Source organism: Hippocampus comes, unplaced genomic scaffold (genome assembly GCF_001891065.2).
Source record: "Hippocampus comes isolate QL1 unplaced genomic scaffold, H_comes_QL1_v1.1 scaffold46, whole genome shotgun sequence".
Classification (NCBI taxonomy): domain Eukaryota; kingdom Metazoa; phylum Chordata; class Actinopteri; order Syngnathiformes; family Syngnathidae; genus Hippocampus; species Hippocampus comes.
In genome coordinates, this window is record NW_017805780.1 from 632,266 (window position 1) to 657,609 (window position 25,344).

Consider the following 25,344-nt stretch of genomic DNA (forward strand, 5'->3'; position numbering starts at 1 on the left):
GCAGAGTGAGTTCCGAGTTAAAAGGAGCAAGAGATTTTGGCGGCGTTGTAGGCCGCGGTGCATCAAGTATGGCGAAGCTTGACGAGGCCCGGAGGGACACTCAATCGCTCAGATTTCTCCTTTTTTTTGGCCGTTTCGCAAGTCCTTCGTTATTGACTGATTTCTCGAAACAAACGGATCAAATTGAAAAAATGCAAGCTATTATAATTTTCCTGGCTCTTCATTCTGCTAATTGGCTCACTATTCATCCATTAAAATTGGTTGAAAATGATTTTACTGCTCCAGTGTGCATACGTGTGCACGCACCCCCTCGCCGTGCCCGGTGGCCCTCGAGGCAACGGTTTTTACACAGCAAAAGATCAAGGGGGAGAAGCAAAGAACCTGGTGGGATGCCCGGTGGGTTTACTGCTGCCTTAGAAACCAGAAGCACATACTTGGCTTTTACTGTGTGTTCGTCTACAGTCAGCGAGAAAGAGTGACCAGATTATCGAAATTACAAAAAGACTTCAGTCAAGATCATTTCTCAAGTCCAATTTCGACGTATCGGTTACAAAAGATTAGACCCACACGTTTTTTTCTTTTTGTAAACATGTGACCAACCCAAGAACTACAAATAAGATTTAAGAACGGTAGCGCGGCAACAAACGTTGTGTCCTACTTCATTCCTACTGCCTTTTTTGGAAAGAATTGACATTTTATCAGTCAGAGACAATCGCAGCAGTGATCATTTGGTCCAAAAGGACCGCTGCGATACCAGGACACCGCAACAGAAAGGGATTATTCTTGCCATCTCTTGCCCTCCCCCCTCTTAAGAATTCTGCTCACGTTTACCTGCGACTCCAATTTGTTGCAATGCTGGCACCTATACCCTCCTAAATGTCTTTATGGGGTAGTTTTAAACCGCCCCCTCCAGCATTTTCCAGCATGACATCGGGGGGCCACAAGTCACCTCTTCCCCCCCCCCCTTCCTTCTCCTCTTTTCATGCCCCTTTTTCTTTTGCTCTCAGCAATTTTTAAACAGTCCTTCTTTCCATGTTAGTGGCTCAGGAAGCTAATTAATGCAACCCCCCCCCCAGCCCCCCTACCCACACTCTCACTGTCAAACATCTCCCAAACTTCTGGTTCCTGTTAGCACCTAGCCACGTTAGCAGGGGGGCTTATGGATGAAGCGGTAGAACTGCTTACATTGAGTCCTGCATTGTTTTGATGTTTTATGGTGTTTTTTTTTTCTTCTGGAGCTGGAGTTAAAGCTTTTCCACTCTCCAAAGTTCCTGGCGGGCCAATGTAATTTTGTTGGAGCCTATGGATGGAGTTGTCAAAGTGAGCCAATTAGTTTGCTCTGCTGCATTTGGGATTAACAAAACTATACCATGCATCGTTTGGGAATTACAGTCATTTTAGGTTGGTTTCATTTTACCTTTGTAATCTCCTGAAAGAGGAGAAAGCACTTTGAAACACAAATTCATGCCTTTGTCACATCCTGGCTGGATTACTGTCATGCGCTTGGCTTTGGAGTCAGCCGATCCTCCATCAAGCATCTCCAGTTGGTCCCGAATGCCGCTGCTCGCCTCTCAGCTGGTACCCGTAAGAGGGAGCACCTAACTCCTATTCTGGCATCCCTTCACTGGGTCCCCTTTTAGAGTTCTTTTGAAGATCCTACTATTTGTTTTCAAATTTTGAAATGGCTCTGCCCCACCTTACCTCTCTGAGCTCCTCCGCACCTGTCCGGTGCCTCAGGTGTGCGGACCAGAGGTAACGAGAACTAAGCGGAGGCTGAGAGGGGATGGAGCCTTTTCCATCGCCGCTAGCCTCTCTTTGGAATGAACGTTGAGTGAGCCCCCTCGCTGCCCATCTTTAAAACTCGTCATTTTGATTCTTTGGCCTTTGACTCAACATGAAACTTGATTTGTAGTTTGACTGTTCTTGTGCTTTCCACTGTCTTCGTTTTGAATTTATTGTTTTATTGTTTGCTTGTGGAGGCTCTCAGTCGTACAGGAAAGTTCCATCGTAGAAAGGGTTCTGTCAGTCGAGACAAAAACTAGTACACCCCAAAGACCGGGTTCCTAACACCCAAAAATGCAATCTGATTTATTCCATCCGTTGCCAAGAAAGTGAGTGCAAGGAACATTACATTGGAGAAACCAAACAAACACTCAAGAAAAGACTTTATCAACACAAATGGAAAAACAATGATAACAAAAGTGCAGTATACGCACACTTAAAAGAAACAAACCACACAATTGAAGATGAACAAGTAAAAATCCTAGGAACAGAAAAGAGATGGTTTGAAAGGGGGGTAAAAGAAGCGATTTTTGTTAAAAAATTTTCACCCTCTCTGAACCGTGAAGGAGGTATCAGATTTAACCTGTCTCCTATTTACAATAACTTGTTGACCAGTAAGGGACATAGACATGCTGATCAGGCTAACTGAAAGTAGCTATTCAGCCTTAGCCCAAACAATAGGCCTAATCAAGACCCAATGATAGGGAATTTAGAAACCAATGGGCCTCTAATAAACCAATAGGGGCGTGACTAACCATCCCCACCCAGTCCTCAAACAGGCCACGCTCAGCTTTTTAGCGCAGAGCAACTTCCCGGAGTCTTCACGGAGACTTCAGGGTTGTCTACCGCTGACGAAGCTTCTGTGAGAGAAGCGAAACGTCCTTTTTGCTTTTTTTTTTTGTTTGTTTTTTACCCACAGGTACAGATGACGACTGACAGAACCCTTTCTACGATGTTTTATTGTTTGTTGTATGAATGATTTTGGCTCCACGTCCAGCACTTTGTTCACAGCGGTGGTTGTTTTCAAGTGCTCAAGAAATACACTTGAGTGACTTGTACTGAACTGTGAATTTTGCCACTTAACATTGCATTTTCTTGTGGCTCCAATATGTGGGCTTCAGAAAAATCACCCGCTCCAAAATATATCTCCAATGGAAAGCTTATTTTGTGCAGTAGGCCTCAGCACCCCGTTTGTGGGTGGAGCACAGTGAAGTAGGAGGGCTCATGGGGAGTCCAAGGTGGCGGTTGGCTGAGCCCAAACAAGCGGCACGCTATTGGCCGCTGCGGCCTTGGTCACAGTCACAGCTGCTGGAATTGGAGCTCTGATGAGATCTGCAGAGGACGAAAACCCAGAGTCACACGACTCGCCTACGTTCCAACCATGGAAGGCCTGCACTACAATGCCTTTCTAGTGTCTTGCTATTTATCATGCCGCAACCTCGTCGTTGCTCGTTCCTCCTCAGCTGATTTTCCCAATGTCGCCATGACAGTGCAGATTTGGTAACAATCCGATTGGGATTCAGGTCCATTTGAGTTTTTTTTTCTAAAATGAAGCATGATTTAAAGCCGGCATACGTCATCTCTTTGAGAGGGGGCACGCTGTGGAATCTCTGCAATTGTTTGATGTGGCATGCCGAAGATGTATAATAAACAGCATCGAGCATCTATCGGCGCCGCCTTCAAAAGCGGTTGAGCCGTTGGCATTGCCGTAAACAGGAAATAGGCTAGGAGAGCGTTTTAAACGGTCCTCGCTGCTCTGTTGGATCTCAAGAGGAGATAAAACCCGGCCCATTCTGGACAACAATTATACCAGCCACACTCTGTTCTCTGAAACACAACGTTGAAGTTCGTGGACAGACCGTACAGATTTAAGGTCGCGCTCTTGTTAAATTGTATCTTCTGTTCATCTCAAATTTGAAGAGCCGATGCGACACCATATTGAAGAAAAAAAAAATCTTTCTTGAAACGTTTAAGACGATGCCTCTATTTTTTGGGTGGAGGGGGGGGGGGAGCATGCCTGCATGTCCATGTTTCATTTTGAGAGGAAACAATCGTCCTAGCGGCCTCTGGTGGCCAAGCTCAATATTGTCCTTCCCGCAACCAGCACTCCCCTTCGCGCATCTCGGCCCTGCTGCTCCTCCAGGCCACTTAGTCAACCACAATGAGCACTTGTCTTGCTGATTCTACTGCTTAAGTAATAAGATAAGACAATAACTAAGAAGAGATTACAATTAACTCTCATTGGAAGGGCACGTGACCATATCTGGTACCGGTAAAGAGGGAGGGAAGGGCAACGGATGGCAGGGCTGTGGACTCAACACCGCGGAGGTGGGGTTTACTTTAGAATGAGGCGGCGTTCGGAAATCAGGGCCTGTCTCCAAACTAAGCAAAACACTCCAAGCTGTACCCAGATGTGCCGCTTTCTTTTGTGATGTCAAGTTAACTGGAGTGCATGCATATGCATCTATATATTTATATATAGACAGTATAAAGCATAAAGCAATCTATCTCTCCCAAGGATCAAGAATATGATCACACTTTTCACTCCTCGGTTCTTGTTTCGCCAAAGTGAACATATTTTTATGGGGCGGCATTGTCTCATCTGAGTAAGCGGCTGTAATGTGAGAAAAGAAAATCCTTTCATGTTCCCTCGCGGGGCAATTCCGGTGTTACAGCATCTCTGCAGAGCACCAAGGACCTGCACTGCTGGGTTGCGAGGCCCGAGTCCAGACCCGAGGCTCTATTTTGGTAGACTGCGTATGTGTGGATCCAGATTTTGGCATCGGCGCAAAGCCTGCCGCGTGTTTGCCAATTTCACAAGGTTGGACAAGGCCAAGTTGGGCCAGCGCGGCAGAGGGACTGTCATGGGAGATGTGGCTGGCGGAGAGACAATTTGGTGGCTGGCAGAAAGTCCATCTCAACCTTACGCCTGCTCAGAACGCGTCATGACAGATTTCATTCACACGGCCGGCCTCTGTCATCATATTGATCAATGAATTGAACACATCATTATTGAAGCGACGTCTTGCGGATCAGAATCTAACGCTCATAGTTCATGCTGACCGGAGCGAAATTGGCGTTGACAAGATGCAGGGTAAACCGTGCAGGGACGGCGCCTTTGCCTTGATCGTGTTTCTCTGGCCGTCACTCAAAAGTGACTCTGGATCTTCGTCCATCATTGCTCATCAAGTCATGGGTGGCAAAACTCGAGGTAAGGGTTGTTATTTTGTCACTTAGCCCAGGTGTTACGCGACGGTGGAGTGGAAGTGCAAAACGACTTGCGCAGCGACATGTTATCAGATCAAAAAGATTTTTTTTTTTAATTTCCCACGTGATGGGTGGGAACTATGTGCATGTATTTGCATGAAGAGGGTGGAGTTGAAGGAACGGGAAGACGTCTGAGTGGACGACGTTGCGATTCACTGAGGTGTGCTTTCAGCATAAACTATTCTTCTGCTGCGTTCATTCGTTCCAAGATTTCCCTCTTCCCATTCGCTCTCGTCTGGCGGGTGTGGTTGAGCGGACACGCGCTCCTCCTCCATCTGCCCAGTCTGAATGGAAAAAGCAGATTCACTCGGGGAAATGATGTTTGTGGCGCCGCCTTCCTCTCCATTTTTAGATTTGAAGAAAGGAAAATAATTTCCTTTCTTCACAGCGAGGCGCAACACGGTCCCCAACACGCTAAACTTGACGTGCCACGGCACCAACATGACGTTGTGCCCATTCTACACCGAGCGCTTGGGCACCTGGCTACCAAACTGGGGCCCAATGTGTTCTCATAGCTTGAATGTTGTTCATGCTAAAATAGCTAACAATAACAACTGGAAAACATGCCTTACTTGTAGGGATTTTTTTTTTTACAGATTAAGCAGAACATTTATGAACACCGGATGCTGGTGGTTTTTAAGCAAACACAAGAAAACGCATTTGCCACAAATCCTTCTCACAACGCACAACAAGGCCACAGATGGGGAATATCTTGCTTCTCTGAATCCGTTGGTAACGTTTCTGGGATTACGTGACTCGATGTCACGTCTCAGAACTCAAATCTTAATCCGGGGATCGACCAAGTAAGTAGAATATACATAAATCCAATTCCAAACGTCATCACCCAAACACAATATACAACAACAATCATACACATACAGACCTCTATTTAGGGAAAAAAGTCGACTTACAAATGTAGGAATTTGAAGTAAAACGTCTGAAAAAATGAATACTCAAGTACATACAGTATACCTGAAGAAGCCACTTGACACTGTGACCTTAACGACAAGAAAGAGACCCACTGATCACTTGTTGAAGAAGTAGCAGCGAAAACTTTTGGGAATTGCCCGACGCATTGACCTTCAACACGACTTGATGTCTGCCGCATTAACGTTCTTCAATTCAATTTGGGGCGCAAAGATAGGCTCACGCAGCAACAAGCCCCAGTCCGTGTTTGTCGTCCAGAAAAAACAATATTCATCACCTTCCTTGCTATTCTACCTCTCTCAGCGTGACGAGTGCATGCTGCCAACCGACAAGGAGGCACGCTAACGTGGGCACACTAGCGGACTAACCAAACTCGATCGGCATTTCCAGGGTGCAGGCAGAACTAGCTCGATCAAAACATTTGACAATTACGCCGGATAACCGCTGGTACGAACAACAGTGCGGAAATGCTTATGGCTCGATGCATTACCGGGTCGCATTTTAGGCTTTGCCTTCAACCTCGAAATGTGATCAATGCAATCAAAATGAATGCCCGTCTTTAGCTCGTGAGAGGAAAACTATCCATGCGGTTGTCTTCGTCACCGAGCCACATAAGCACATCTGTGAGTGGCTGGATCACTCAAGGAAAAGCGCACTCTTGTGGACTCAGAGAGGAAACAAGTCATTTTGTTTTATTTATTTTTTATTTTTTTACACGTGTCCGGATTTCTCCACGCTTGCCGGATTTGCAGAAAGTTGGTGGCGTGGTCAAGGCGCTTAAGGGACAGCTGATGACGCGCAGTTTTAACTTGAGGTGTTTATTGTTGGTGACCTCGGTTGTCTTTTTTCCTTCCCTGGTGCACTTTCAAGCATGTTTCGCTCTCTCGATCGAGCGGCGCGCGTACACCAAGCCAGAAACGCACGGCGCCCACTCCCTGAGATTTCTCAATTTGACATGGAGTGCCTTCATATGCCTCCTGCCACGTCACCCACCATCGCGCGTCTTTGTTTCTGTAGACTTATCGGATTTCATTCGACATGAACCGCCTATTTTGGTGGCGCAGTCAATCGATCAATCGCACAAGCTTCAACCCTCTCTGCACTTTCATTTCTAGGCTTGTGTCGCCCTCAAGCGGACATTATTGGAAGCTACATACGATGTACCGCGTTCCGGAGAGAGAGAACGAGGGTGAACCCAAGAGTTAGCGGTGCTGGATCACAGTCGAGCCTCGTTCCTCCACACCTCGAGGGACATCACGAATCTGTACTTAAGAACGGTAGTTCGTCGTAACTATTTCCAATCAAATGGCCGCCAACTACGATGTACAGGGCAGTATAAGCATGAAGATGTAATACAGTATAAACATGTCAATGACGTGTTACAGTATGACGAAAAAAAAACGGATTTTATAAGACATGAAATAAACTGTAGAGCTCCTACTTGATCTCATTGCCTCATCAAATAGCAAGTGGCTTCTCCAGTTCAGGATGTGCCGCACCCTGAAGCCGTTAACGATCATCTTTCAAGCTGTTGGCCACCAACTTTGCCAAGCTTCCGTTTGGCAGACATCTTCGGACACTCTGTGCGTCGTGTCACCCGGAAGTACAACCATGTACGGACAGGGTCAATCAGTAGTGTTGCTGAGCAACGGAGGGGAATCTCAAGCCGTTCATAAGCACTGGTCGTGGTGGCAGTTTGGTGGAACCAAAGCCTTTTCACTATTTTGTGGGGAAAATCCGGCCGTTATAATGACGTTGACATTAAAATGACTGTTGTTCTGTCTCCCCTGCAGCCAAAGCAAATATAATCACCCACATTCTACAAGTGGTTCTGTGCGGTATCACAAAAATAATGTTTTCTTTTGCTTTGTTTTATTCTGTCTGCAGCCAGGTTGGCATCACATCTTTTCTCAGTTGCCATACCTGGATAAATAAAAATTGAATCAACATATATTTACTGCACCGCAATCAATCTTTTTGTGGATAATTTCATACAAAGTCAATTTGATGATGACATGAAACAAAGTAACATAACAGGTGATGGCAGACACAGCAATAAAAATGTCACCAACTCACAAAGCAAATGTTAGTTGATCCCATCTGGTGTGGGCTATTTCACTGATGTTCATGAACTGTTTATCAGTTTCTCCATTTCGTGAGATGAAAATATAGCATCGATCAGTAGTAGCACCGCACTGTGTGGTTTGTGACATGTTCAATAACGGATGTCTTGAATGGAATTTGAATCACACGACGGACATGTGAAGATTTAGGAGCTTGGAAGCCATCAAACAGCATCATTCGCCACTAATGGCGTCACCGTGTCATGACAGATGTCCTGCATGACAAAAGACAAGATCCCTGCGAGGAATTGAGTTCACAATCAAGAGTTGGCACCAGTGCGCGGCCCTCTGATGATTTGGCTCCTGGCTTCATCATCTATTTCGTCCAGGATTCTCTCCTGTTTTACGGACAGGATGGTGTAACTAACTGGAGGACTACTGGTTAAAGGAAAACATTTGAAGATGAAGAGAAGACCTACAAATGAGACGTTTTAATTACCAAAGGAAATGTGTGGGAAAATTTTGTGGATTTTCAAGCGGGGAAATATAGTTTCTTTCGCAACCAAACGCAGCTCATCTTCAACAGGTTTTACACCTCATGGTTCCACTTTTTAAGAGGCGTCTCCTGAAATAAGGAGACTAATAAAGGTTTTCTTATCTTATCTTATCTTATCTTACTTTTCAAAACAAGGTGGTTATGAGTGCTTCAAGGAACACTATTAAAGACCCAGATTAATTCCAATTAATCAGACTGGGACCACCTCTGCCTCATTTTGACCCAGGAAAACCACTGATTTACGACGTTGCATGGTGGGGTGGGACGCTGTTCTGATATCATTTACACGTATAGTCGTTTGATTCAAGAGCCTCCGCGACCCTTGTGAGGCTGAGCGGATCACAAAATTAATGGATGGATGGGTGGGTGTCTGATTCAAGAGCATCTCACGTCACATGAAAGTTTGTAACGGTGATCCTCAGCAAAATGTCTCGTCTATAGAGGGCTGCGTCCTTTTAGCAATTACCCACAATGCACTACTGTTATACGTTCTGTTATAAACAAGCCATACATGGCTTGTTTACGTGTATGGCTTGTTTATAACAGCCCTCCAATATGGCCGCCGGTAGAGCATTGTGGGTAATTGCTAACGTGAATAAATACACTTTTTAGGTTGAGCATGCAACAAACTGTGACGCTAGGGAGCGCATAAGTACTTTTAGACAGCTGATCACAGAAGCAGGGTTCATTTATGTCCTTTTCTATTTTCTGTTCAATGACATTTGGCGTTACATCACAACAGACCGAAGGGTCGTTCGTGGACAAGGATACACATGCCGACGACAAACGCGCCAATACACAAGCCGGTCACAAGATTCCTGCTGCGGATCCGCAATGAGTTTTTCTTCCAGTAGTCCAACTCTTGTCGGCGGCGAAAGAGCTGCTTCTCCGCCGCCGTATATGTCCGTTCCGCCGACTTCGTCGCGTCTCCCTCCGCCATGACGCGTTCGAGTGATCGCGCATAATGATGACGTCTCCGATTTTACACATGATGATTCGCTGAACGAGGAAGAGGTGATGGCAATTGGCTGTGCGAGAGAACAAAAGTTGTGATTGGCTGGTCAGACGAGTAAGGCCGATGGTCGGGAACATGACTTCTAGCGCCCCCTTTTGACACGTGAAAAATGCGACTTTCCTAAATCCCGCGCGTGTTCAGTGGAGGAGACCGTGAAACTGTGAGTGTTCACATGTACGACGACGGCATATCAACCAGTGACGGATGGAAAAAATGACGAGATTTGCTGTAATTAGCACGCCAGGCTAGTTTTGTTGGCTAAAAGACGATCTGCATGACCGCCAACTGTTTGCTGCCCTGCTCACGTCGAAACTTTCTTCACATTCTAAGCACACAACTGCTAGAAAGCATTGACATTGGCTGGTTTTGGCTGTGCAAGCAGGTCGTTGAGGGAAACCCAGCTAAAAATAGGGGAACATGTATAGCTGTCCCCATTCTCAAGACACGGTGCCTCAAGTTCAGCTTTCAGTATGCTCAATGAAAAACTCAAGAGAACGTTAACGTAGAAAATCAACAACTCTGTTTTTATGGCAATAATCTCGAGGCTAAAAGAAACACAATGTGTAAAGTACATCAGATCATTCAGAAGCAGGAGTGTTTAATGAAGCTTTCAGAATTTGGGTTGGTGGGAGAGGAGAAGGTTGGAAAGAGTCAGGAAGATTCTTAGCATACTCCACGAGCTCGTACGACTCTCGGATGTCTGTAAGGCCCCACCAGAACACGATCCATTCCCCATTAGCAAAGCTCCCTTCACAATGCTTGAAGTACCTGGAGAGACAGACAGAGAGAGGAGGAGACATTTTAACAAGGTGTGACTGCCATGACATTTTCAAACATTCATCTTTGAATACAATAGTCTGATATGTAATTAGAGCTGTATGAATACACATATTTTGTCAACGTGACCATCTCATCATGAGCATATTAGTTATCTCTTTATTTTTTTTGTGTAGGTTTTACCAGGGATTAACTTTGTTGTTGGTTTTGGACCTCCAGAAGAGTTTGCCCAGGTCTTGTCTAATACACTCCCACAAGACGTGGCCTGTGCCCTGGCCCTGCTCAGTGCTGCTCACCACCAGTTTATCCAGATAGGGCGTGTTCACCACCTCCAAGGTGACAATGGCTGCCGCTGTGTAGCTGAACATACACAAAGACATTTTCTAATCTGCTTCTCCTCACGGGGGTCGCGGGCGTGCTGGAGCCAATCTCGACTGAACAGGGTCGCCGATCCCAGTTGATTTAGCGGAAGGCAGACTACACCGTGAACTGGTCGTCTGTCAGTCGCAGCGCACATATAGAGACAAGTTGCGCAAAACCAAGTTGCTTCCTAAACGTCTCGGTAAGATTATTAATTGTGACAAATGAAAGGTAAAGGTTCTCATCTGATGCCCGATTGCTGAAATAATTGATGATGAGGAAGCATAGAGAATTTCATATGGCTCTTATATTACTGAAAATATGTCAATGAAGGTCCCCCTTAATTTCCATACATAAGTGAGATAAAGGCAGATTATTGTTGCGGCACTCTCGTCTAATACTGGGAAAGGAGCACTCACCCTTCAGAGAGATAGACCGAATGCAGGCGGCCTTTGAGGGACTCCATGTAATCTCGCTTCAGAGTTTTGTCAAACGTTTTGTTGATGAGAGCCAAAAGACGATTCACATCAATCCCATCGAAGGAAGTGTACCTGCAAAAGTGCAAACGATGAGTCGTAGAAATTGCGAGTTGGACAACTGAACACACATTCATCCTATTGGCTTTTTACCGATTTATGGGGTCTCTGTTTTTAAATAGTGATCCGGTTCCTAAAGTAAAAGGACATTGACACTCAGACACAGTATAGAGCAATTTAAAAGTGGCTACAGGAAGGCATATTTAAAATCACCAGTCTGAGTATGCATGTGTGCACTGTGCACGTGTTTAAAAAAAACAACAAAAAAAAGTGCACTAGTCAGCACCTCTGTGGCTAAACAGCTCTGTCAGCAGCGTGTCAGCGGACGTAATCACTGCAGAGGACTCTGTCGGCAGACGGTGAAGCAGTCTGGCTATACCAGCCACTCTGTGCCGCTCTTTTGCGCTTAGCCATGGTGCCATGGACAGTTGAGGCAGGTCGCCAGGCAACCACACCGTATCCAACACCTGTGAAGCAAACCGCCTCCACTCGCATCAAGTAGGATTCTTCACGTTTTCCAGACCACACTGACTAAACCATGCATTTAGAATACAAAGTGTGGCACGTGATTATACAGTTGATCACAAGACATGTTCAAGGGAAACATTTGCAGTCATGCCTGGTTTTGCTGGTTCCGCAGGCCTCCCGTGTTGGTCAGGAACATGACTTTGTGGGGCTGCAAAGCATGAGAAATTGCCGCCGTGACTTCCATTGAGTCCAAAATGGCAGCGCGACCTCGTTCGTCTCGCCGTGCAGGGCAAATCAGAGGAATCATCCCACAGTTGAGACTCCACTGGAGGAGGCCCGTATCAACCCAAAGGGATGGTCCAGCGCTGCAAGGACAGGAGGAGGGACTTGGTGAAATCTCCATGCATCCATTTTGTTTGCAATTGACTGCGGAGAACCTTTTTTTTTTCCCTCACCTGCTTCCATGCGAAGCTTTTTGCAGCATGAGGAAGACTTCGGCTGAGAAGAATGGCAGAACGGTTGCCGACTGCTGTTGCAAAGCCTCGGTCAGCTGCTGAGTTTGCGCCACAAGAAGCCTGGAATTCTGAGACTCCCCCACTGGTGGAGCGTCATCGTGCGACATGCCCATCACCACCACGGGTTTCATGTCCATTCGCTGTAGGAATGCGAGCCCGAAGGCCAGACTGCGAACCATGTCCGTGCTGTCAAACACCGAACTGTCCACCTAGAAGGGAGAGGGCATTGAAAAACTCAAAATCATCTGGAAATAAAACATTCTTACTTCAACCGAATGTCTTGGACATCAAACTGGAACATCATTTCGACTGGCATCAAGTCATGAATTCTTACTCGGTCGTTTGGTCGTGTCGTGATAGTTGGGAGAGAATCACCAGTCAGCCATTTGAATGGCCAAGCCCAAGTCTTGTTCTCTTTCGTGACGTTTGGTGTCATTTATGGATTTATTGTTGGATTACTGCTATTACTCAACTGTTTTTGAGTTCATAATCATCCGACTGTTGTTCGACTAATGTACAGGTAACAGCGCTAATTACGTCTCATTAAGTTTCATCAAGGTTTGCGCTGTCGATGCAATTATGTCTAATTCAAGTGATGCAGATTGAGCACAAGTGTCACTCAAGCAATCTTCTGGTAATTAGCACAACCTCGTATCATGTCCTTTTCATTGATTTCGCCCGCACCCTCGCGAGTCTAATTGGACGCCGATGAGACGCGCCACGCGTACGGCAGGCAGCACGGCATCACACCTCCACGACGGCAAAAGGAGACGAAGTCGCTCTCTGGAACTGGGCGAGCCAGTAGCGGGCTTCCCTGGGGTTTCCGCCGACTTGGCTGAGGAAAGCCTTCACGTCCCGGGATATCACGTTGGCTTTGGCCCCGCCTGCAAGGGAAAAATGACGAGCCGCGGTCTTCCGTGCCATTCTGGACGCGCCGGGGCTCGACGCGCGACGCGGGGCGTCCCCCGTGACCCCTCTCGCTTGCAAGCCGTTTGGCAATGCCAGGTGGGACTTTGTTGAGAGGTACTGACCCGCCATGACCACTGCCCGGTAGCCGGACTGTCCTCTCTTGACGGTGGCCATGCCGTTTGCGGGTGGGACATTGCCGCCCACTCGCTGGCGAGCGGGCTCTCAAGTTTTTTTTTTTTTTTTGTCTGCAGCCGGCAGAGGGGGTCCTCTCTAAATTTACGCCCCCTTTTAAAGGTACGCCCACACACCTCTGAACCCCTGGGGCGCTAAAGTAGCAAAAGGTCCACCCATTCGCTATGTGGAAGTGCTGCTCCTCACGGGGGTCGCTGGCGTGCTGGAGGCATCTCGGTGGACTTCTGGCAGTAGGCGGGCTACACCCCCAACTGGTTGCCCGCCAATCGCAGGGCACACATAGACAAACATTCCCACTCTCAGTCACACCAAGGGACAGTTTAAAACACTGGTGTCAAAGTCAAGGCCCCGGGGCCAGATCCAGCCCCCCCCTCCCCACATCATTTTACGTGGCCCGCGGGAGCAAATCATGTGTGTTGACTATCATGATTCTTGCTGAAATCTGGACCGAAATGTCAAACTGTCACAGGTAATAAATAACGTTGAGATTTTGCACCGGCCCTCCGAGGGAAGCCGTAAATCCGAAGTGACCCGTGACAAAAAATGAGTTTGACATCCCTGGTTTAGGGTGTCCAAACAACCTACCGTGTATGTTTTTGGAATGTGCGAGGAAACCCGAGTAAACCCGCACGAGCACAGGGAGAACATGCAAACGCCACACCGGAAGGCCGGGGCCGGAATCGAACCCATGACCAAAACATGTGGTGGTAAGAGCCGAGGAGGAAACCAGCCGTAGACGTGTTGCTTTTGGACAACCGAAGCAGCAAAGATTTATGGAGTTTCCACAAACACTTATTTATTCTTAACGAAATCACAGTCCCTCAGTGTTACCACACGCTACTTAAGAGCACGGCGGTCGGGTGTAGGGAAAAAAAAAGTGTACAACGAAAGTTCTGAAGGGAAAAAAAAAGGTGACTGACACAACACCTTGACGTGCGCGCGCTATTCTTTTCAAAGGATGGACATGAGCTCCCCTTGTTGATTTCTCTTTGACCGCGTTGATTGCATGAGTGGCGAGTTGCAAATAAAATGGCACAATTGTATATGCCGTCAGTAGAGTTCATGAGTACTTACTTTGATGCATTGTTGTCTGCCACTCCTCCTTGCCTATCGCTGCCTCTCATCACACAACTGCCTCGGAGACATTCCCACACGTGGCTGCGCGCACGCACACACAAGTACAATCTTCAGGAAGTCATTCGGAAATGTCGGATCAAAGGACGTTTTTTGTTTGTTTTTGGGTTTTTTTTGGCTACCAAAGGCAAACATTCTGTTCTCTCACGATGCAAATGATGCTACAGCACTACTGCAACATTCCAAAATGATTTTTTTATTATGATAGGATACTGTTGATTTTGAAAAGTGTGTTTTAAGTGTGTTATTTATGTTCGATTTTTTTTTTTTTTTTTTTTGTCGTGACGAACTTGTTCCTATCTAGCAACGCACCTGGAGTTTGCGAAACGAATTTGGATTTGAAAAAAATAAGATATGTGATGTGATCTGCAGAGGGCAGTAGACACATTTGGACTCGTGACGTGACGGCTGTTTTGGGCTTTGGGAACGTTTCATCAAAGCCAAATGTCAGACAGAGGCGGCAACAGGACTCACACTCTGTACCGAGGAAAAAGTTCATATACTCGTGTAAAAATATCGCCTCGACTCCTGTACTTACGTAAAATAAAATTGAAAAATAATTATCTTCAATAGGCTCATTGTTGGGGAGTAGCTCGCTTTTCCGAATCTGTTCCTCCGTTTTTGCTGCCTAATAAGACCACAAGATCTCAGCCTGACTTGACCTCTTTGCGATGTCGTGTCATCACCCTTGAAAGTTGTCAAAAATAAGTAACAACCCATTTCTGGCAACTAGAAGAAAGCAACAGACTGATCGAGTATGGCGAGCAATCTTCCAAGTTGTCACACACAATGACGACAGCTGGCCGGCGTCGGCGTAGACCGCCTGGCCAAGTGGCAGCCTTGGGGGTTCACTCTTGCGTCACACGTCCAGTTGGGAGTCAATCTGGGTTGCGAAAAGCGTCAGACATTCCCCCAAAGGTGGAATTGATTTGATTTGCACGTTGGAAGTGTCAGCAGTCAAGAGCATGGCGTCTGAACACATTCCAAACCAAATGCCGCATTACAGTTATTCTTGATTGATTGTTGTCGAGCAAGTTTGTTTTGCTCAAGGGACTCATGCGGCCATAAAGACAGGGTAGCTCACATAGAAATAGAGAATGAAATTAATGGCATATTGTGCGTAACGATGCAAATATCGAATGACAGGTTCGCGCCGCTCACATTTCATACTTTCGTTTGCACGCCGATTGCGCAATGTCTGCCAGTATTTGGGGATGGCTTGCTAATTTGTTTGAACTTCGGTTATGACGACGGTATCGGGTGAAGATCTCCCGAGACTGATGCTGGAATCATCCGGTTTCGCACTGACCCGCATGCTCAGCACTGCGCGGCTCCTCTTCTCATTTGGCAGTGACTCACTCACATGAAAGAGAGCTGTAGCGCCCCCAGTTGAAGCACTCTGAAATCACACACAAGACACAAGTTTGCCATCTTCTATCAAAAGGTGAGTTCCGGGGTGATTACATCTGTTTTCCAGCTTGTGAAAAATGTTTTTATTTAATTCTAGTACCACTGATTTGAAAACGACCGGTGGTGGGCTCAGGTGGACGCATACCGGGAGAAGTACAGTACTTCGATCATTCCTCGCAAAACGGAAACAAAGCGACTGACCGAGACCACGCGAAAAGCTCGTGAACATTGCGGTGTGAACGCGGCACAGACGAGACACAGATCGTCTTTCCAAGTGACGGCATACAACATGAGGCGGAAGTTGGCAAAGCCGTGCGGAACCAGATCGGACGAGGACTAAACGTGATTTCAAACGTGCTCGGTGCTTCTGGGTGAACGAGAAGATCAAAAGCCATGTCGGCAAGGTGACCAGGATTCAAAAAATTCAGCAAAAATACTCCCAATTTTATGACAGCACGCTTTGTTGTTTCGACATTTGAATCTGACAGCGTAAACATCTTTTTACACAAGAACTGTGAAGTATGCTGCGAACTTACAGTCCGGTTCGTGAAAATTGGAGGTTTCTTGTCAATCTGGGACTCCTACACTTTGTGAAGTCAAGCTCCAGTCACATTTCAACAGGAAGCAAAGGAGCAGGAGAAGGCTGAAGGAAAAACATCCCATTTCTTTCGAAGTTTCTGAGCAGCAATTACAGGAAGTGTTCCCAGATGCGTTTTGACACCGAAGGAGCAAAATGTAAACATATCTGCACAAAGTCTCCCTGGTCTTTCAGGGTTTTTTTTTTTCGTTTTTCAGGGGTGGGGGGGGGCATTTTTGTTTCACGGTGAAAAAGATTTGATACAGAGTTTCAATAAACGAATAATCAAAGGGAACAAAACTGAACGTGTGTCTGGTTATTTGAGAATGGCGGGTTTGTTTGTGGACGATTTTTATCTTTTTGCTCAGAGTCTTTTTTTCTCTCAAGTGACTTGAACGCGAAACAAACTTAGTTCCAAGAGCACAAGATGAATTCACGGATACTCACGCGGTGTCCGAAGTGCAGTCGAACTTTGCGTTCACTTCATCCGGCGCTAATGCTAACTCAACGCCGCGGTAGTGACGTGCACTGAGGTCCGTGGCTGGCGAAGCACCGACATTGGAAACAACAACAAAAGAAAACAAATCATTAGAACTTGGTGTACTCATACAATACGATACCATGACTTTATATTTGACTTGAACGCAATACCCCGCAAAACAGGAAGCATAAAACGGACATTTGGTGTCATGGTAGTTAGTAATTCAGCCACATACGCAGCCGTTTCATAAAGTCATGTCGGCAAGGTGACCAGGATTCAAAAAATTCAGCAAAAATACTCCCAATTTTATGACAGCACGCTTTGTTGTTTCGACATTTGAATCTGACAGCGTAAACATCTTTTTACACAAGAACTGTGAAGTATGCTGCGAACTTACAGTCCGGTTCGTGAAAATTGGAGGTTTCTTGTCAATCTGGGACTCCTACACTTTGTGAAGTCAAGCTCCAGTCACATTTCAACAGGAAGCAAAGGAGCAGGAGAAGGCTGAAGGAAAAACATCCCATTTCTTTCGAAGTTTCTGAGCAGCAATTACAGGAAGTGTTCCCAGATGCGTTTTGACACCGAAGGAGCAAAATGTAAACATATCTGCACAAAGTCTCCCTGTCTTTCAGGGTTTTTTTTTTTCGTTTTTCAGGGGTGGGGGGGGGCATTTTTGTTTCACGGTGAAAAAGATTTGATACAGAGTTTCAATAAACGAATAATCAAAGGGAACAAAACTGAACGTGTGTCTGGTTATTTGAGAATGGCGGGTTTGTTTGTGGACGATTTTTATCTTTTTGCTCAGAGTCTTTTTTTCTCTCAAGTGACTTGAACGCGAAACAAACTTAGTTCCAAGAGCACAAGATGAATTCACGGATACTCACGCGGTGTCCGAAGTGCAGTCGAACTTTGCGTTCACTTCATCCGGCGCTAATGCTAACTCAACGCCGCGGTAGTGACGTGCACTGAGGTCCGTGGCTGGCGAAGCACCGACATTGGAAACAACAACAAAAGAAAACAAATCATTAGAACTTGGTGTACTCATACAATACGATACCATGACTTTATATTTGACTTGAACGCAATACCCCGCAAAACAGGAAGCATAAAACGGACATTTGGTGTCATGGTAGTTAGTAATTCAGCCACATACGCAGCCGTTTCATTTGTCACGCGCGGCAATGACGTGATGTCATCTTCAGTCGACGTCTTTCTACCTCCTCCTGCTTCGCTCCTCTGTGGATATCATGATGATAGAAAAAGAGGAGCCAGACACGCCGGAACATATTGACTTCCATCAACGCCGCCGCTTGACGTCATCTTCTTTTGTGCATGTCACTCAACGTCGTGCTTTGTGTGCACGCGAGCCACCTCGCAGACAAGTTCCATTCACATTAGAGTCGCGTTTTGTTGCGGTGATGTGAAGAATACATGAAAAAATAAAATAATGTACATTAGGTATGATATCACCGTGCAGTGTGTACGTCATCTTCGAGTAGCACAATGCATTCCGTGCCAGTAGCGTCGCTATTCCAGCGCTTTTGGCCATGGTGTGACCAAGTCAGAAACCAAGAAGAAGAACCACCACGTGAACCTTTGTGCTGTCGTACGCTCGCTTCAGTCAGGCCGAGCACTGGCTGCCCCACCTCTGGCTTTTCGTGCCATCAGCAAAATGAAACATGTAACACACAAACATTAAATTCATTAGCCTGACCATGGAAACGTGGAGTGTAGAGTAATAAGAGTGTCTGAAAGCATATGATCAGAGTGAAACAGGCCTTTGCGCAGGCAGGCCTCCTCCACCACTCGATGTGGATCTTCGATGAGGCTTGGCTGCTGAGAACCTGCCCGGCCCGTCTCCCGCCACGGCACGTCCCTGCGCCAAGCTAAAGAGCAAGCTCCTGGCGCGTGCTATGGGAGAGACTGACTTTGGATGGCATTCAGATCACAATGGCGACAAAGGCGCGGTCGACTGCTTAGCACGCCCGCTTCACAGTGCAGACGTGCGGGGTTCGCTTCCGGGCCCCCGTGGGGAGTTTGCGCGACGGACCGGCACCGAAGGGCCGAATCTGGACGGGAAGCGCGCCACGATTGGGCGAGGTCTGCTCAGTGACAATCACATTTTCACATTGACAAACTTCTTTTCGTCCTTGTCGGAAGCAGGCCACGAATACAATGAAAAGAACACCAACGTTGGCCATTTTAATGCCGCGCCGGTGCAATACGTGTCCGAATGCAAGGTCCCTAACGACATCTCGTTGCGGTTCGAGTCTGCGAATTAAAATGCAAGAGAGGATTCGGTATCAAACTTGGACAGGGTGAAGCTTCAAGGTGTCAACAAAAAGGATAATTACAGTATTTGCACACACAACAATAGGCGTGTTTGAGATGACGAAACTGATGAGAGTGACAAACTGTGCGAACTGTGTGGGAAAAATATGTGCTCGGTGATGCTCCTCTCAAGTGACCGCAAAAGCAGGACGTGATGAGCAGGTTGAGCAAAATCTTCATGAATGGAGCTCCGAGTAGAGAAGACGCGGGCGACAGCGTGGCCACGGGTGGCATTCTGCAAATTGTGACGATTACATTTGGAGAAACGTTGAACTGATACATTGACTTTGCGTAGTGTGCTGTTTTGAAACTTCTTTTCTTGTTGTGACCTCGGATGCCTGCGATTAGGAGAGCCTGGGGGGGGGGGGGGGGGACCCGCAGATCCGACTCAAGCTTGCGCGCGGAGCGGATGCGGAGGCTCGAAGACCATTGACCTACGTAATAACGCGGGCATCCAGATGCGCCGTCGCCTCCTGGGCGCACATCGGCCGAGCACATGCTCCGCCTCTGTGTAGCGAAATAGAAAGGTGACGAGGCTTGCAAGGATCGCGACTTTGTTTTTAACGGCAATTAGCGGAGTTGATCTTTGTCGAACCAGTTCGTACTCAAACTAGAGCAGCAAGTCGCAAATCGTTTGATGTCTGTGGCGCTTTCAGCCTCAGGCGAAAATCCGCAGCAGGCAGGGAGTGTCCACTTTGCGCACGGTCTCCCAAACTTGCCATGACTATGCCGTTGTTGAACGATTCCCTCGCCGCTTTTTCACACGGGAGAACAGTCCCAGATCCGAAAAAGGTTTGCCGGTGTCGAAAATGAAACCACTGAGCCGACGAGGTTGAATTTCACACGTGATGCCAAGATTCGGAAATGCTCCGTTTTTACATCTTGCAAAATCATTTGAAATGAGTACTGTACTTCCTCTGAAGATTGGCACTTTTCTCTCACCAAGCTTTCATAAAATGCGGCATTCAGAGATCGGTAGCGGGCAGTCAGATGCGAAAATTGAGTGCGCTGATGTGATTTGCGCTCTTCTCCTACCTCCCCAAAGTTCTATCAGCCGTATCCATTGTTTGCAAAAGCACGTCCATCCGACAGACACGCCTCAGGACAGATGTCGGAAGGATATTCCGGAGAAAGCCAAGGAGTCGAGGAAGCCACGGTTGAGCAATTAGCAAGCATTCCGTCCTGCGCGGAGGCTCGTTATTTGCAGGCCCGCCAGGCCATTTGGAAACAGTTGAAAGGGGCCCATTCCACTTTGTTGTTGTTTATATGATTGTCTGCGTTGAGAGCGGCCAATTAGCGCACGCTCCACTTGTGCTTCCCACCACCCGCGTTTTCTTGTCGGATGCCCTCCGCACATTCCTGGTCAATTTCTGTTGAATTTTGGCTGCGCGAACTACGTGCTTATTTCTTGGTATGACTGCGGCAATATGGATAGCCTAGCATAAACTGATGGTCACGTCAGATCAATATCCGGGAGACAAATCTTGTCGTCGTCGCACATCTGCTCGTGTTGTCAAATCTCCGATCCGCGTTATCCTCACAAGGGTCGCGGGGGAGGGGGGTGCTGGAGCCTATCCCAGCCGTCTTCGGGCAGTAGGCGGGGGACGCCCTGAACCGGTTGCCAGCCAATCGCAGGACAACCCATCGTATCCCAGGCAAATAAAATAGCATGAGCAAAATGATGACTGTCGGTCACAGAGAGGACCTGCCCCGCGATTGATGGGCAACTAAACGAGGGTCGAAGTGGCCTCTTGCCCAAAACTCAGCCGTGACAGCCTCTAGCTCAACCGCAACCCGAATGAAGATGAACAGTGTCGAAAGCGGACGGAGGGACAGGCGCGGAGAGCACTGGAAGTCTGTCCGTCTCCTTCAAGGATTCGGGCCAAACCACTCGGGTAGCACGCACAGAAGTCAGGCGGAGTCTTCTGGGTTTCACAGACTCTTTTATGAGAGGAAGTGACAAAGTTTCCCGCAAGCTCTTTCCGCTGACGATGACACACTGTGCCAAGAATGAACACACGCATCAGGTCTGAATTTTAGACTTTATACCGAGGGGCAAACTGTTTTCACTTTTTGGGCTGTGTGGTTAAATCTGAAATTTTTTATGTAGCCGCTCACGTTACAAACTCAAATGTGAATAGAATTACGGTCGATCGCCCCAACATTCATGCGACTTGGGGTGCGACCAAAATTGAAACAAAGGTCAGCGCGCATGACTGCCGGGCGTTCGCCAGAGAACACACACATGATGAGCCGCCAATATGTCTGCACTACAATCATTGGTAGGTGACAGTTGACAATTGTGATAATTGCCACCTCACAGGAATGCGTTTCAGAAAAGTAACAGATATTGATGTCGACTCATTGCAATCCAAATGGATTTGACGAATGACAAATGGCATTTCGAGACGTGCCGGTGAACGACACCATTTGCTCAAGCTGATTGAACCCCCGCTGTCGACGTTCATCTCAACATGAGCAAAAACACGCGGTGAAGCTTGACGGTCCCAGCTCCGAACTGTATGCGTCATCAACCCGTTGCAAGTAAGCTGAAGGAATTTGAAAGGACTCGGCCTGCCTTGCAGTCACAACTCATTGTTAGCATAAAGCTCTTCGAGACAAGACGGCAGCATTGGGTGCGTTTTAATAAGGCCCCGGTTTTCGTCACCCTCAGTGACAGGCGCGGGCAGGCCACGTCACGACCTGTAATTAAAATGACATACATTGACTCGGATATTTTCAGCGATCGAGACTCCTAGGACAAAATATGGGAAATTCCAAAGTATTTCTGGAGGGGTTCGAGACCGCTAAGTCGGCGATTCGGAGTCGTGTCGGCTTTGACCAAATCCTTACTTTGGTGATTGCATTTTCTCCTTTGAGCATGTGGGCGCATGGAATTGTTCAAGTGTTTGACCGCACGTGCCTGTTGATGTGATTGAGGCTGTTTATTCAAGCGAGCTGACAAGTTTCAGATAGTAAAACTTGTTAATTATCTTAATTATCATTATTCGTAATTATCCCAGATGACTACAGTTATATAGTATACAATTAGAATCCACTTCTATAATGCTCTTTGTTTGGCTTTGTTATCACTGCATGAATAACGAACCCCCTCCCCCCCCCAAAAAAAAAACTTTTCAAAAATGAAACTGGGCATTGTTTGAACGCGCCACTAACCGTGCGTGTTGAGCGCTGCTTTGACAACTGCCGCGGGCTGAATGCAGATTTTTCAGTGAAATGCTACCATTTGCTTACGTTACAACGAGCGATAGAATGTCTAATCTACTTTTACGATCCACTTGACTAACCCCCGTCCGAAGAAAAGGGCCACACCCTTCAGACACCCGTAGTCCATCTTATAGAATAGAGTCAATTTGAACCATGGTCCATTTGCTGATGAACTTGAAGTGACTGCACCCACAGGAAAAATACAAAAATTAAGGCAAACACAACTATTGGTAACCCCAACTATGTTTAAAAAAAAAAAAAAAAAAAACGAGTGAGAGAGAAAATGAACCCGGCACAAGGCATTACTTTCACCTGAACTTACAAGAAAAACAAGACTGGGAAAGTGCGCATGCTTGCATTCAATATTGGGATTCCAACGTCAAGTCATTGTTAAAAAGTCATCCAAAGCCTGCGGGCAGCGGCAGAAATATTACTGCTACTTCCTTATCCTTTTTATTTTGATTAGCCTCAATTAAAGAACGCGTTTCACAATTATGTCATGTACTTCCTGCTTGCAAACGCCCAAGCGTTTCCGAAGGCACTAATCAACTCACATTGACTCCAATTTATTTATTGAGCTCTTGAAAACAACCACCGCTGCATACTAAGTGCTGTACGTGTGGCAAAAAAAAAAACAAAGACAGTCAAAACAATATGTTTGGGAACACAAAAACGGGGCGAAATCATTTCAAGATTTGGAAACAAATAAAAGAATCTTCACAAGAATTCGAAAATGTACCGGGAGCCAGTGAAGCGGACGCCAGAGTTTTTTGTGCTTCCAGTTAGGAGGCGAGCAGCAGCATTTTGGACCCACTGTAGATGCTTGAAGGAGGATTTGCAGATTCCAAAATAAAGTGCATGACAGTAATCCGATGTGCGGTTGAGGAAGGAGAGGCTTGACCTTAGCCAGCTGCCTAGCACGGGAACAAAACAACAACTGGATTCAACAATAGCACCAATTTGACGGTTCAATTAAAAGCACTGTGCAGTTTAAGAAGCAAGTTCGAGACTGTTGGCTTTAAATAAGGCGGCAGGGGGACCAAGTCAGCAGGGTGGGGTGTGCAAGAACCACTGGGACCAAACATCATCACTTCACTTTTCATTGAAATTCAAGAAATGTAGTGCCATTCCTCAAGACGGGACAAAAGGGCCCCGATGAGAAGCTGTCCGTTATGCTCGGCGGGACAGACATCTGACAGTCTTCCATAGAGCAGTGGAAGGAAATACCATGATTTCTTAAGATGGGATCCAAAGGCGGCTGATACAATGAAAGCAGCAGAGGCCCCAGAAAGGAACCCTGTGGAACACCCTTCGACGGTAAGGCAGTTCGTGACTCGGAGTGACCAAGGCTAACACAGAAAGTTCCGTCAGCCCAATAGGTGACGTGGTGCTTCACCAGTCACCTGAATCGGAAGGAGGTGTGTTGCAAAATGCGGAAGCTAGTTGCACATAACCCCTCTGGTCCCAGCAAAAAAAAAAAAAAAAATTGTGGCTCGTGTAGCGGGTGGGAGGGAAAAAAAAAAAAGAAAAAGAATTGTCAATCACCGCATACAACATATAACAACGTAAAACAAACAAAACATCTCGGTCCCCTCCCATTCAGCCATCTCTAATGCACGGATGTCGACGAGTGGGAGAGTTTGACGCCAAACTGTCTGAAGTCTGCTGAGGAGTATTGTTGTGAAATGTTTTGTGAAAAGAGACAGCCGTAGGTCCACTCCTTGCTCCCGCAGCGCTGGCTTTTGTTGCGCGCTTCGCAATGGCACAGCATAATTACAGCCTTGGCGGACTCACCCATCGCCGAGCCTCACCTCACCTCACCTCACCAAAGGTGCATACAGGCACTACCCAAGTAGCAGAGGCATCTAACTCTTTTTTTTTTTTTTTTTGTCACAGACCAAATCGCAGTCATTTTTTTCCCTCCCAAAAGAGGGCCGCGATGACTCTGGACTTCGTATAAGGGGACAGACGCCTCGTCATGTTCTTACAGCCAGGGGGTCTGCGCTTGCTTGGATGGGGTTGCCGAGAGCGATGCCGTTGTTTTGTTTGGGTCGTGCGGTGGCGTCTCTCGTCTCGGTTGCGTGGCGTTTCTGCTTGGGCCAGGGTGCACAGTACACAAGTTCCTGCACGGTGAGACCCCAGATGTCATGGCCACTTCACCTAAAAGTGCGCTTGGAGTTTTGTCCCTTTGTGCGATTGAGTTTGACACCCTTGGCCTAAGCTAACCTGAAGAAAAACAAAGCTGCATCGTGAACCTCTCTCGCAGCAAAAAAAAAATGACACAATGCAGTCAGGCAGGTAACGTTCTCCTCGCATTCGCCAAACCCACGCCTGTCCGTCACACCGCCAGATTGCGAAACGGGACTCAACAGTCCTCAGTATGTTTCCACGACTCCAGGATTCTCGCATCCGGTGATTCATGTCGCTCAGGAAGCGATTGTCTCGGACCAGTGAACATCCTCATCAATATACAGACCGGGCTCCTGCTAATCTCCCTGTTTTTTTTTTTTTTTTTGTGTGTGTGTGTGTTTTGTTTTGTTTTTACGGGTGTTTCAATTGCTCACACACTAAGCTGACACCCACACACACAATTATTTGAACGGAAACACAGTGAGCGAAACCTCTTGACAAGTCTCCAAACATTTTCTGCTTTGAATGCATTTTGCAGGACCAGATTTTTCAAATCTTTTCAAATACAGTCCACAGTTCTCTGCATAAGACGCAACAATCTTACACGAAGTCGCGTTTGCCATTTCAAAACTATGCCTTTCAAAATGACACATGACTCATGAGCTTATTGGCCTTGCAATACGTGC

The 25,344-nt window shown here is 46.8% G+C and overlaps 2 protein-coding genes and 2 long non-coding RNA genes across 10 annotated transcripts; 1 reads left to right on the plus strand and 3 right to left on the minus strand.

Moving 5' to 3' along the window:
- Positions 1–6,434: 6,434 nt before the first annotated feature.
- On the plus strand, positions 6,435–7,929 carry LOC109524777 (uncharacterized). The gene is made up of 2 exons (XR_002170011.1): positions 6,435–7,240; positions 7,459–7,929. It is a non-coding gene; the product is annotated as an uncharacterized LOC109524777 (long non-coding RNA).
- On the minus strand, positions 7,837–9,551 carry coa3b (cytochrome C oxidase assembly factor 3b). The gene is made up of 2 exons (XM_019884875.1): positions 9,367–9,551; positions 7,837–8,466 (listed from the first exon to the last, which is right to left on the minus strand). The coding sequence occupies exons 1-2, from the start codon at positions 9,533–9,535 to the stop codon at positions 8,360–8,362; spliced, it is 276 nt and encodes a 91-aa protein (XP_019740434.1). The 5' UTR covers positions 9,536–9,551; the 3' UTR covers positions 7,837–8,359.
- Positions 9,532–18,211, minus strand: nags (N-acetylglutamate synthase). 6 transcript variants are annotated; one of them, XM_019884874.1, is made up of 12 exons: positions 17,140–17,159; positions 16,936–17,029; positions 15,663–15,900; positions 14,442–14,525; positions 13,017–13,150; positions 12,207–12,475; positions 11,903–12,116; positions 11,570–11,750; positions 11,377–11,416; positions 11,167–11,298; positions 10,571–10,747; positions 10,114–10,378 (listed from the first exon to the last, which is right to left on the minus strand). In XM_019884874.1, the coding sequence occupies exons 4-12, from the start codon at positions 14,449–14,451 to the stop codon at positions 10,189–10,191; spliced, it is 1,347 nt and encodes a 448-aa protein (XP_019740433.1). In that variant the 5' UTR covers positions 14,452–14,525; positions 15,663–15,900; positions 16,936–17,029; positions 17,140–17,159; the 3' UTR covers positions 10,114–10,188. The 6 variants fall into 6 exon arrangements, with proteins under 6 accessions (XP_019740428.1, XP_019740433.1, XP_019740430.1 ...); XM_019884871.1 differs by lacking the exons at positions 16,936–17,029; positions 17,140–17,159 and adding exons at positions 17,854–17,947; positions 18,187–18,211 and having other exon boundaries at positions 14,442–15,900; XM_019884873.1 differs by lacking the exons at positions 16,936–17,029; positions 17,140–17,159 and adding exons at positions 17,854–17,947; positions 18,058–18,079 and having other exon boundaries at positions 14,442–15,900.
- Positions 18,212–18,269: 58 nt separating this feature from the next.
- On the minus strand, positions 18,270–25,004 carry LOC109524776 (uncharacterized). 2 transcript variants are annotated; one of them, XR_002170009.1, is made up of 3 exons: positions 24,517–25,004; positions 22,609–22,711; positions 18,270–18,621 (listed from the first exon to the last, which is right to left on the minus strand). It is a non-coding gene; the product is annotated as an uncharacterized LOC109524776 (long non-coding RNA). The 2 variants fall into 2 exon arrangements; XR_002170010.1 differs by lacking the exon at positions 24,517–25,004 and adding an exon at positions 22,851–23,198.
- Between the last annotated feature and the right edge of the window lie 340 nt (positions 25,005–25,344).

Bases quoted from the DNA above. Each gene is read 5' to 3' on its own strand.
- coa3b (XM_019884875.1), bottom strand. From the start codon at position 9,535: ATGGCGGAGGGAGACGCGACGAAGTCGGCGGAACGGACATATACGGCG. The intron at 8,467-9,366 runs GTATCCTTGTCC...GTAGTCCTCCAG, and splicing joins CGCGTTTGTCGTCGGCATGT to TTAGTTACACCATCCTGTCC.
- nags (XM_019884868.1), bottom strand. From the start codon at position 13,349: ATGGCCACCGTCAAGAGAGGACAGTCCGGCTACCGGGCAGTGGTCATG. The intron at 11,751-11,902 runs GCATGACTGCAA...TTTGCTTCACAG, and splicing joins TGCGGAACCAGCAAAACCAG to GTGTTGGATACGGTGTGGTT. The intron at 11,299-11,376 runs GTAAAAAGCCAA...GCACTTTTGCAG, and splicing joins AACAGAGACCCCATAAATCG to GTACACTTCCTTCGATGGGA.